At 42.4% G+C, this 12,055-nt stretch overlaps 1 protein-coding gene across 1 annotated transcript in view; it reads right to left on the reverse strand.

The window, feature by feature from the left end:
• The window catches only part of pou2f2b (POU class 2 homeobox 2b), a 62,119-nt gene extending 57,467 nt beyond the window's left edge, over window positions 1–4,652 (reverse strand). The window contains exons 1-2 of the mRNA XM_013910544.1: window positions 4,636–4,652; window positions 4,373–4,422 (exon numbers count right to left, since the gene is read on the reverse strand). Of these exons, the coding sequence (XP_013765998.1) occupies window positions 4,373–4,422; window positions 4,636–4,643 (58 nt within the window). The 5' untranslated portion in view covers window positions 4,644–4,652. The remainder of the gene's footprint in view (window positions 1–4,372; window positions 4,423–4,635) is intronic.
• Between the last annotated feature and the right edge of the window lie 7,403 nt (window positions 4,653–12,055).

Below are 12,055 nucleotides of genomic sequence, written 5' to 3' on the forward strand. Positions count from 1 at the left end.
CACACACACACACAGCAAAAATCAGCCGTACACAAATGGAGAGTTTTTGATTTTCCTCTATAGGAACTATAATGCACCACAGTGACAATGTGTTCTATAGCTTCTCACAGGTCTTCATGTTTTCTGTACCAAAGTGTAAAAGTATCCATTCAATTACATTCAAGTAAAACTAAGCTGTGCTGTAGGCACACCAAGTATCAACCACATCCTAAAAACAAAGAAATATTAAATATTTAAAATGCAATTTTGTTCCCAAAACGATGTGAGGAAAAATAAACTGAATTCTAACAGAAACTATTAAAACACGTGTTTTGCACTTTGGTGAACATTCAGAGGTGCGAAATTTACCTACTAGAAATCCTAATATTCTGTATACCGGCCTCTGGTCCCTTCACAACAGCGATGCATCGTGCAACTGCAATCTTAACGCCTTAATTGAGGAACTGGCCAAACGACCTTTGACCCAGAGGTCATTAGCGCATTGTGAGCAGGGCCACGGAGAGCCGCCGCACCATTTGGGAGGAGAGTCGTGCGCAGAAAACGGATTATTTTGTATCGCCTCTGGTGCCTGATAGCGACTGAAGTGGCCCAGTGACCAAAAAAAAAAAAACGTACAGAAAAATGTACATCAAAGCCCACCGGCACGATCGCGCTGTTTACCATCAAACCTGAGCCAATAAACCGTTTATGAAATGAGCTTTGAAGCAGGCTGCATGCACGTTAACATAAACCATAAAATTGAACGTATCGGTTTTGTGGTCTGTTTGAAGTTGATAAGGTGCAGGACAGGGTGTCAGGGTGCCAGCTCAGTCCCATTAAATAATATATAAAGTATAAATAAAATCTCCCAGGAACACGCTCCTTTACAAATGCTAAATGAACAAAAATCTATATATTTAAAAGAGAGCGCAGGTTTTATTTTTAAATTTCCATGTGTGTGTAAGATTCCTTATATGTGATTCCTGGTTTTTACAAAAACTTCAGAAAAATGCTAAAACAAAAGCGTTTCCTTTTTTTTTTAAAGAAGCACCTACATTTAAACATTTCTTTTTTGCCTCTTACCTATGTAATAAAAAAGAAATAAAACCATTTGGCTGCTCAGGTCTCATCCTAAATTACAAATCTCGTCAGAACTATATTCCCATAATTCGAGTGTCGACTGTGTGCCCTGCGCTGGGCTGATCTTACTGATAACACTTCCGTAATTAACAGTTTTTGAAGTGCGACACATCGAAATCAGCACATGAATTGATAACACATTCAAATGTATATTAAATACGAGGCCTCGTGTTTGAATAAGACAGCTACGGTTTCTAAATTTTACTGAACTTTGCAGCAATTTTTTTTAAAGTTAACTTTGAAATTTAAGTCGAAATAAATAAATGGCTGCCTCTAAACTGCAGGCGTCACATCAGCCTCTCAGTGACTCCCTCTCTACTGGTTTAAAATCAGCTGTGGATTCTAATTTGAATATCGTGCATACGACTTTAACAAGCTGAAGCAACAACTGTGAAAATGACGGTGAAATAAACTCGAATATTTAAATATTCACAGTTTATGCAAAAAAGCACAATAATATCTAAATATTCCCAGAAAGAAATATCTAAAATAAAATGTGAAAATTAACTCATCCAGGAGGAAAAAGCGAGATGAAATCTGAAATATTCAACTGAACAAATATTGTCAGTGCAGCTGAAACGGTTCGGAGGCAGTTTATCTATTTAGCCTAAAACTTTATGCAAAGTTTTCATCAAATTAAAATTGATACTTTTTAAAAGTTTGGGTTTTTAATTCAACCATAGCTTCCCCAAATAATAAATTTAAGATATTCACTTTGAATGAAAAATGCAGATAATTGTAATAAGGAAAATCACACATTCTGATAGATGAACACTACGTGTTTGATTTTTAAGGGCTATTCTATTCTATTCTATTCTATTCTATTCTATTCTATTATGAGAAACGATAATGAGGAGGCTCCAATTCAAGGTATAATTCACTGAATATTAAATAATTTATTATTATGAGGCGCATAAGAGAATATCAAATAAAATATTTAAATAAATCTGGACGAATAATTATGAAAATAAGGCGTCTGCATAAATTTTATATGATAACCAAAAAACAGAGAAGGCAATGCAAATAAATAATAACAACAATAATAATAAACCTATATTAAGTTCAGGTGTGAATTAAGTTCTCTTGTCTTGGAAAAAAAAAACAGCCCAACTTGTTCCTCGATGCCAAAGCTGTGAATATGCAATAAGTCGGAGAGTTTTAATGAGACACAAGTTTCTAAATATGAGAATCAGAAAATGCAAACTGGGTGAAATAATAGAGTGAAACACGTGATTGGTAAATACGAAAAGAAAGTCGCCCCGTTTCTTTGTTTTCTCTTTCAGTGCAGCGGCCTGTGAGGAGAACTGTCGGTTGACCATAACGTGTGTCTTAGTCTCATGGGGTTTAAAGTCATCTGTGCGCTGTGGTTAACACTTCTTCATACATGCTGGGCCTTTTTTAATATTACGACTTCAGACACAAACACTTCAAACACTACACACACACACACACACACACACACACACACACACACACACACACACACACACACACACACACACACACCGAGTGTCACAAGTTGCAAATGACTCCAAAGAACTTGAACTCGGCCCTGTCCTAAAGCGCTGGTGCTGAGTCTGCAGCAGTAATTACACAGCTCATTTCTATCCCCTAAAATAAATAAAGAGGCATCAATGGGATGGATCGAGGATTGGGACAAAGTTTTCAGAAGAAACCTTTAGTCAAGATGCGATATGCAGGCCCTAAACAGGATCTGATCACGTTCATATTTTAAGAAGAGCAAAGGTCAAAAAGGAAAGAGGTGTGTGTGGAAAACACAGCTGAACGAACCCGCAGCAGACGCTGGGGTGTGGATCAGAGCAGGACTGTGCGTAAACAAAATCAACAGCTGGCCAAAGAATCGGGGGTATCTGATGATTTTGGGGGGATCGCCAAGAGTCATGCCGGTGGTGTGCTCTATGTGATACCACGCAGAGGCTTTTCCACACGGTGTAAGTCAAGGTTGCAGCACAGCGGTTTGCCAAATGATCGGCGGGGGCATCGCGCAGCGACCATGCACAGAGGTAAGCACCGGCTGCTCCCCTCCTCTCCTCTGCCGACTCGAGCCTCCTGCTCGGCCTTATAAAGCCCACAGATCCCCTCCTTTTAATTGATTTTCTCATAATTAACTCAGTCTGTCCATCGATTTCCCTTCGGCGGCGAATCAGACCCTCGCCACCCTGAGGTGTTTCTGTGCTATGTGCGGACATTGGGATACCGACGAGCAAATATCGACCACACTGATTAAAAAAACCCACAGCGGGAGAGAATCTGCCTGTAAACTGCTGCCTTACATTATGCACGAATTAAGACACAGGTTGCCCATTAACCGCAGCTGGCCTGCAGTCGCGCTCACACCCGCGTGTGCGGAAAGAGCGCACAAACGAGCCGTGGCCTTTCTTTTTTTGTCACAATTATGAGCCAAACAACAAAGAGAATACACAGCGAAGACGAATCAGCGGAACAATGGAGACTGAGTAGAGAAAATTACTGGAGATGTCTCGATTTCAGCACTAATTCTCCTTCAAGCCCAGACCCAGACGGCGGCGTGACGTGCACGAATTCAAATGTGAGGGCTACATGTAAAAAAACAAATAAATAAAAATGCGATCAGCAACAATGGAAACAAACCACACACACCCCCATCTTTCTGTGTTTATGAGATTAACAACGTGCGTAATATTCGCACACCGTGAAAGCACTGCAGGTATGCAGCTGCAGCGTGGTTTCCGTATGGGCTATGCATAACACCGAGCACATTCTGAATCAAATATTCCCGCGATAATACAACATGCAGAGCAGGCAAGAAGACACAACGCTATTCGTCCACGGAGCAAAGGAGCAAGGGAGGGAGAGAGAGAGGGAGCGAGGGAGAGAGAGAGAGTCGGAACACGAGGGCTGCTCCTGTGAATTAATTTCGTTCTAATCAATAAAAAAAAGAAAGAAAAAGCCCAGCCCCGCACAAAAAATCATTAGGACCGATATTTCTCTACCCCTCTCTCTTCCCTGCACTGCCTTTCCCCAGGACCCTGCCATGAGGAAAAGTCGGGCTCCCCCGCAAGTGGACAGAAAAAACCCTCTTGAATTCACACAGAAAAGAAAGATTGTGATGTGAGAAGGAGGAAGTGTACAGCACAGCTGAAGACAGTACAGGGTGAAAAGACACATGGAGGAAAATAGTTAAGTCCCTGCACTTCCGCCCCTTAGAATAATTTTCTTTTTTCTTTTTGTTTTTGTGGGTGTGAAAATTTACCAGTGCTTCCATCGGTGAACGTCTCCATCCCCGCCATGCGAGCAGCCTGTCTGGACAAGAGAGGGATGGAGAGCAAAATGATGGGGGAGAGGAGGATACGGGGGAGGCAGAGGTACGTGTAAGGGGGGCCACTGTGTGTTTGTGTGGAGGGGCAGTTGTTCTGGGTTAGGGGCTCAGCATTAAAGTGAGGGGCTGTGGGTGTGGGTTTGGGGGGGTTAGAGGTGAGGAGAGGGTGGGGTGTTGTCATATGGTAACACACTAACCTTTTCATGTCTCCCCCCTCTCTCTCTCTTTCTCTCTGTCCCTCGTTGTCCCTTTTTCTCTCTTCATCCCTCACCCTCGACGTATGTCTCTCAGCGGTTTCCATGGCGACCCGGTGGCTGTGGTGCTGCTGAGGAGAAAGAAGCGCGTGCGTGAGAGAGGGCGAGGAAGCGGTGAGCGAGGCGAGGCGAGACGGTCGTCTGATAGTGCAGGCAGGGGGGTCACGCCCCCCATCAGAGGTAAATGAGCAATCAGCAGCATTTCGGAGGCGTAATTACAAACAAACAAACGTCACGCTGTGACTGCTGTTTTGCCACTTTAATTTTACGGCAGCAGGTTTGTTTTGCGGCTGAGAGACGTTTAAAAGGCCCGGCGTGACCCTAGATCTGAGACGCCCTGCATAATAATCCGGTTAAAACGCGCATAAAAGAAGCAGCAAAGTTCCCGCAGTTAAACATCAGATTGAATCAACGCTGAAGGAGATTCCACTCCAACTTCTGTAACTTCTTGACGCGTGCGGTTCTGACATGATGCCGCTGAGCTGATTTTCACCAGCTCTGCTGTTTTGAATATGAGGCCTTCGCAAATTGGTCATGCATCTTTATGCTGCCACCTGCAGGTAGCAGAAGAAAGCGACACACACAGACAGACGGAGATCACTGCCTTCTGCTCAGCATGAGGTCTCAAACAGGGTGACTGAAATGAGGTTTTATGTCGTATTTCATTTACCAATTCAGTGTTGTGGCAAAAAATATTTCCGGTGTTTTTTTGTGTTTTTTTAAATGTCCAATCTCTTTGCTTATATTGGTAAAAGACTGCAGTTAACGTGATGTATTGAGGGATTATATATAAAATAATCCCTCAATACAAGAAATGACCTGTTTTGCAAGTACCTATAGGGTTTCGTGTTACTGTATACACACTGTAACCAATCCAGTCTTTTTTGCCCACCTAAAACATCTCTGTAGAGTTGTTAAGTTATTTTTATTGCAATTTTTGCTGCTGTCTTGACCAGATCCCTCTTTTTAAAAGACATTTTTAATGCCAATGAGGCTTTTTAGCAGGGTAAATAAAGGGAATACAAAAGTCACTTTTCCAATAACTGATTGCAGCTTCTACCCTGTCACATGAATGTTGTCTATGGCTCAAAATGACTTAACATCTTTCATGAGAGAGATGTTTGATATATGTTTTGCAGATTACAGGCCAACAATTCATTTGCAGCAATTTAAATACAAAACATTTTTTTTGAAAGTACTGGAAATCACTTTTTGTAACAACACTTCCAACCTCAACCTCACATCCAGGCATCTTAAAAAAGAAAAAAAAGTGCTCATATGTTGTATTTTAAAAGGCTTGCGTGGACTCTGCTGCGACTGACTACCAACCACGGAGAGGTAAACCAAGGAAGATGGCTTCGGAGAAGAATCACCTAATCTAATTTTTTCCCCCTCAATAAAAGCCACAGCATTTCCCCCATCAGAGGAATGTACGATGTGCTGCAGGGTATACGTACAATAACAGCATCCCCAGCGGGCCGACTGAAGGCTATAGTGTCTATCAGCTTTAGATGACACGTTTCGATAGGAGACTGATTTAGGCCTGAGCTACCATGAGATGACTTGAGTCTCCATCCAATCAAGGAGGTGAGAAGAACACCTGCGGACAGTGGAATTAAGTCTTCAGCGGGATGATGACCAGTCCCCTGCCACACAACCCAGTATTACATTAGCTTTTGCACCCCAATACAATTTGCACCATCGAACACAAAACCACCTCTGATGTCTCGATGAAGTGGTTTAGGCAATCAGCTGAACATTCACTTCACCAAATGTGCACGGAGCTGTGGTGTACAAAAAATGCCAGATTTATTTCGTTTTCTCCAAGTTATGTTGTAGGTAACAGAAAATGAAAACAGATGTTGAAAGTGGTCGATTGATAAAATAAAAAATTGACTCCATCACTGGTTCCCTTCTGCCTCAGCTTCTACTGGTCGGATAGTTTCCCTACCCTACCACGTGCTTTAAAATATCTACAAAAGCTTCTCTTGGATGTAGATTTGAGAGACATGAAGGGAGTTTTTTTGACCGAAAGCTCTGCTGAAGCCGCAAAGGAGGGGTGATTGTGGCGGCGGTGAATGGGCGTGGGCTCTCTGGGTCAGCAGTAGCCTAGGCTGGGAACATGGCAGACTTTGGGAGTTTGGTATGGCTGGCAATCAGATTCAAAGAGACCCTTTACCTGTAGTGCTACCTCGATCACCAGAAGGTGAAAGTGTTCTTCAAAGAAATAGTTTGACTTTTGAGTGATGCACTTATTCGCTTTCCTGCAGAGTTTGATGAATAATGTTCGCGCCTGTGTGTAAGATTAAAAAGCTGGAACCAGCAGCCAGTTAGCTGCTGATAGCCTGCCATAAAGACACTAGAAGGACACTCCGAGATCACAACCTCACACACACACCAGATTCACATCATTTAAAGAGTTCTTCCACTGTTTGTGCACCACCACCATCATGACCTCTACCTTCCAATCCTGCAAAATGTTTTTAGCTGTGTGAATTTGCACACAAACATACAAGTGACACAAATGATCTCTTGGCAAGAGATCACGAAGCTGGGAGTAGATAGTTACCCCAAAGCCTCTCTGAAGCATGTCCTGTAAAAAGAGGCGCTTGTAAAACAAAATGCATTGTGTTAATAATTAGTGTGCATTAGAAGGAGCAGTAGGTAAAGCTAGCTGCTTGTTTTTCTTGATTCTTAACCACCAGACAATTAAGCACCATTTTAATCCTGACTGATCAGAAGACTTTCCAAGAAGATTCGATGGTTTCTTGGAAAGTTGGGAGAGATTTATCAGTGCTCGTACCAACTTCAACCTAATTCTCTTGCTCTTCACAGAAAAAACTATCAGAAGGTGATGGAGGAGCCTCATGAAGAGTTTTGCAGCAGATAGCTGCTGGACAGAAATAACGGCGGGACGTGTTGTCTCGTCCTTGGATATTTGTGAGCATTATGTTCCTGAGCGTTCCAGATATGCGTCCCAATTTCTCTGACAAACAAATCTCTCATAGTGGCAGGGGCCATCCAAGAGGGAGTCATTGTTCAGAGGAGGAACATGGCAGCATCCTTTGAGTTAGACCTCAGTAGTTTTGCAGACTTCTTAAGCAGAGTGTCTGGGGATCCCTGTGGGCATCACGTCGCTGGTTTTGCTTTGAGGCTGGGCGTGGTGAGAACCGGGCTTTCAAAAATCTCAGTTTTCCCCAAGGCAAGCCTGGGGCAGTTTAGCTGGCCATCAAACAAGGCACACTCTGAACAGAGTAGAAATGGCCCTATCAGGTTTTTCCCAGAGGGCTGGTGCCGCTTACTGTTCTCCATGATGGCAACTCAATAATAAAACTTCATTTGTACACTCAGCAGCTTTTTAGACGTGGGGTGTTGCCAGAGTGCTCTTAACCGATCCAGTAATGGTGGCGTCTTTAAAGACAGCGTTAAGCATTGTGACATGGATGCAACAGTGTATTAAATATTTAAGAGTCTTATAGGTTTTATAGCTTTCTTATATAGCACTATTAGAGCAACCTAAATAAACATAACTGCTAAGATACAACATTTTATAAATTAATTATAAGAGTTGTTTGGGTGTTGTCTAACCTTCAGGATAATTAACTGGCTGAAAATGACATGCACTAATTAGAAAAAGTCAAAGCCTGTGAAGGGTCACTAAGTGAAATGAGGTGGCTCTTCAAAAAGTGCCCTTTTGCCGACATTTACATCATTTATTCATGTGACCGAGGAGCGTGTTGGGCTACATCAGAGGACTTCATTACCTCGAAGTAGGCCCAGGGAAAACTCAAAGACCTCACCGACCATCAGGAAATAACTCGCATCTATTCACCACAAATCAACATCTGTTATGTTACAAGAAAATCAGCTTTCTGGTTGTGATGCCCCTTATTTTCTTTTTTCCCCCCTCATTGAACGATTCTGTGGATTCTTTATAAAGTTAAAGATTTTATAAATCAAATTGTTCCCTCATACTTCCTTACATGATATACTGTCTAAAAGTGTGGAAAACATCTGTAAAAAACACTGAGTTTGGTTTCTTTTGTTTTGTTTTTTTTTGTTTTACAGATGTTTCAGTGTGTTTCTTCAGGATCATAAATAAAAACACACATCTGTTCAAAAACAAACAGTTATATTTGTAACTTCTGTTCCCTGAAGGAGAGGAATGAGGTACAACACATAAGTATGGGATATCACGGCCAGTGTGTCCTGGCTGAAGTGATGACATGCGCATGGCCACGCCTACACATGTACCCCCGTCATCACAGTCATCCCTCAGTTTGCTAGCTGTTCCTTACCGAACCAAGCTGTGCAGCAGGTGGAACCTTGTGTTGTACCTCGTTCCTCTTCTTCAGGGAACAGAAGTTATAGATACAACTGTTCGTTCCCTTTCAGTCGATTCACTCTGTACAACACCTAAGTATGCGACAAATTTACACGCCTCGCTCTGCGCAGTGTACTACAAGCACATTAGTGTGTTTGTGTGTGACCCAGCAGAAAGGATAGTATGAGCTACCGAAGGGGCTGTAATGTCCAAACGATAGCACCTGACAAACGTGTGCAGTGATGGCCAACTAGGTGCAGCTACAGGTACCCGGAATGAGCTCTCACACCTGGGGCTCACAGTTAGTGCTGTACGTCAGTGAGATAGCTTCTATAATCCAGTGGGACAGCCTCTGTTTAGACAAAGCTCTACCTCTGGCTGGATTAACAAAGCAGACAAACAACTCGTCACAAAAAAGAACATTCTCAATGTAGGTACGTAGCACACACACCGCACACAGAGAATGGATCCTCCTCTGCTTCTCAGATCCAAAAGGAGGGGACCAAAAGCTCAGAAGCTCAAATTCAATTGAGCTATAAACTGCAGGAATGAACTTGGGTAAATATGTGGCATTTGGGCGCGATACATCCCCGAGGCCATCAAGAGAGAACTGACCCTTAACTATCAAATTTGACCTTTCAGCAGGTAAGCATGAAGGTGCCAGAGATCTGGGTGTGGATGAATCACTTCCATCACCCTGCAGAGAGGAAGCTTGCCAAGGCCTTGCTGCTAATAGGGTGATTATCTCCACATACCACGACTTTGTTGGCCACCAACAGGCTCCTAGAATCAGAGTGAGGTGTACTCTCTCTAGAACTGGAGATATCGTTTCCACTGGGGGAAATGCATACAGAAGCACATCTGGCCATTGGTGGGCTAGTGCATTAAGTGTCCTGGGGTGCATCTTGTTCGCCTATGAAGAAGAACAAGGGGCAGTGTGTTCACCCTGGAGGCAAAAAGATCTACTTGCATGTCACCGAATAGATTCCATGTCTCTAGTTAGGCTGTAAGGACGGCATCAGATATTTATTACAAACACGTTAACCCTTACATACCATTCTGGTCAAATTTGATCTGTTTTGACATTTGACAGCAGCAACAAAACCTAATTCACATTCTTTTAGTCTGAAATTTGATGACTTGTTCTAAATTGTAAAATATACACTTAAATGAAAATATTTTAAATTGCACAAAGATCTTGACTTGTATCTATAGTGATTGAATTTAGATCCACCAGTGTGAGTGAAATAAAATAAAATGGTGGTTAAACACAAGTTTGAAACTGAAAACTCTACATGGCTTGTCTCTGTGGATTTCTTTATGGGATTGTGGTGACAGAGTTCAAGGAGGACCTTGACACCATCATGAGAAGTCTGTTCCCACAGAGACAGGCACCTGCAGGTCTTTGAAGGATCGTGTGGACAGTGTAATAGTAAAACACTGTAGAATCAATCATATAGGGTTCACATAAGGAACAGAAGTCATACAGAGCTCAGCCAATGTCTTGACATGGACACAAGCTCCAAAATAGGGCGGCTCAGCGCTGCAGTGGTTAACAACATCACCTCATAGCCAGGTCTGTGGTCTGAATCCTGGTTGTGGCCTTTCTGTGTGGAGTGCACATTTGTCCTACTTTGACTCCCTCACACAGTCCACAGATGCTTCTCAGGTAGATGGTGCCTGAAGTGTATAGAATGAAGTGCTGCGTTAATATAAGGTTAAAGTGTGGCTTGTAGTCAAAAGCACTTTGTGGCGACTGGTCACTAAGACTAGAATAGCACCGTATGAATGCAAGAATGCTGTGTGCCTGCTAGTGCCTTACAATGTAAAAATAACCAAACATTAATCAATAAAGGTGGGGCGATTGTGGCTCAAAAGTTGGGAGGTCGCCTTGTAATCGGAAGGTTTCGGGTTCGAGCCCCGGCTTGGACAGTCTCGGTCGTTGTGTCGGTGGGCAAGACACTTCACCCGCTGCCTACTGGTGGTGGTCAGAGGGCCCGGTGGCGCCAGTGTCCAGCAGCCTCGCCTCTGTCAGTGCGCGCCAGGGTGGCTTGCCATCACCAGTGTGTGAACGGGTGGGTGACTGGATATGTAAAGCGCTTTGGGGTCCTTAGGGACTAGTAAAGCGCTATATAATACAGGCCATTTATCAAATAATAATCTATTTATTCTGAGCCGATATTAAAACAGACATAAAAAGAAAGACTGTGAGGGTCATAAGACTATGGAGGGACCTGAGCTGCCATTTCAGCAAGTGTGTGTGTGTTCAAAACACACACACAAGGTTTCTTACCACTGCTTTGAATCCACAGACTAGTTGGGTCAAGTTTTGTATTTATAACTTGCACTTATGACATTTTTATGACATAGAAGTGAGACCAGTGTTTAACTCTTCTGATGTTATTGTACAACCATGTAATGGTTATACGAGGTTATATAATAGATCCTAACAGTTCTACACACCATTTTCACTTTGAATATAATAATATTAAAATATAGACATGACATGAATTATTGCTGTTAGGCTTTCATGTCTTAGTAAAGTGTGAAGCAATAGCTTGTGATAACAAATGTTTGTTTTTTTTGTGGAGGGACAGAACATGATCAATATGGGAGGGTTAAATGTTAAAGCTTTAAATAACCTTAAATAAACATGATATCGTTATTATTTACAGTTACACTTTAGGTGCCATCAATAGGAAATTATGTTAGAGATGGAAAAAAAAAAAAGGTTTCATGTCCAATTAATTTAGCACATAAATGGAAGAAGAAATTAAAGTGGCCAAACCAGAAACAGCAGTTGAATTACTAACATGTTAGAGGTACACGCTATTCTTGGGTTTCATCATGCCGATATCTTAAAGCAAGAACTAATTAAGGACATGATCCACGATGACCTGCATTCAATGGAGCACTTCAGACCATTTCAGGGCAGGGGGAGGGCACGTAATTTTCAAACAACTGCTCAAAATAACCTCAGAGTTGGGAGACAATTTCAGATTACAAGTGGTGATAGTTTCAGAGACGCAAACAGGTAAT

Source organism: Pundamilia nyererei, unplaced genomic scaffold, assembly GCF_000239375.1.
Source record: "Pundamilia nyererei isolate P.nyererei 1_Seehausen unplaced genomic scaffold, PunNye1.0 scaffold00045, whole genome shotgun sequence".
Taxonomy (NCBI): Eukaryota; Metazoa; Chordata; class Actinopteri; order Cichliformes; family Cichlidae; genus Pundamilia; species Pundamilia nyererei.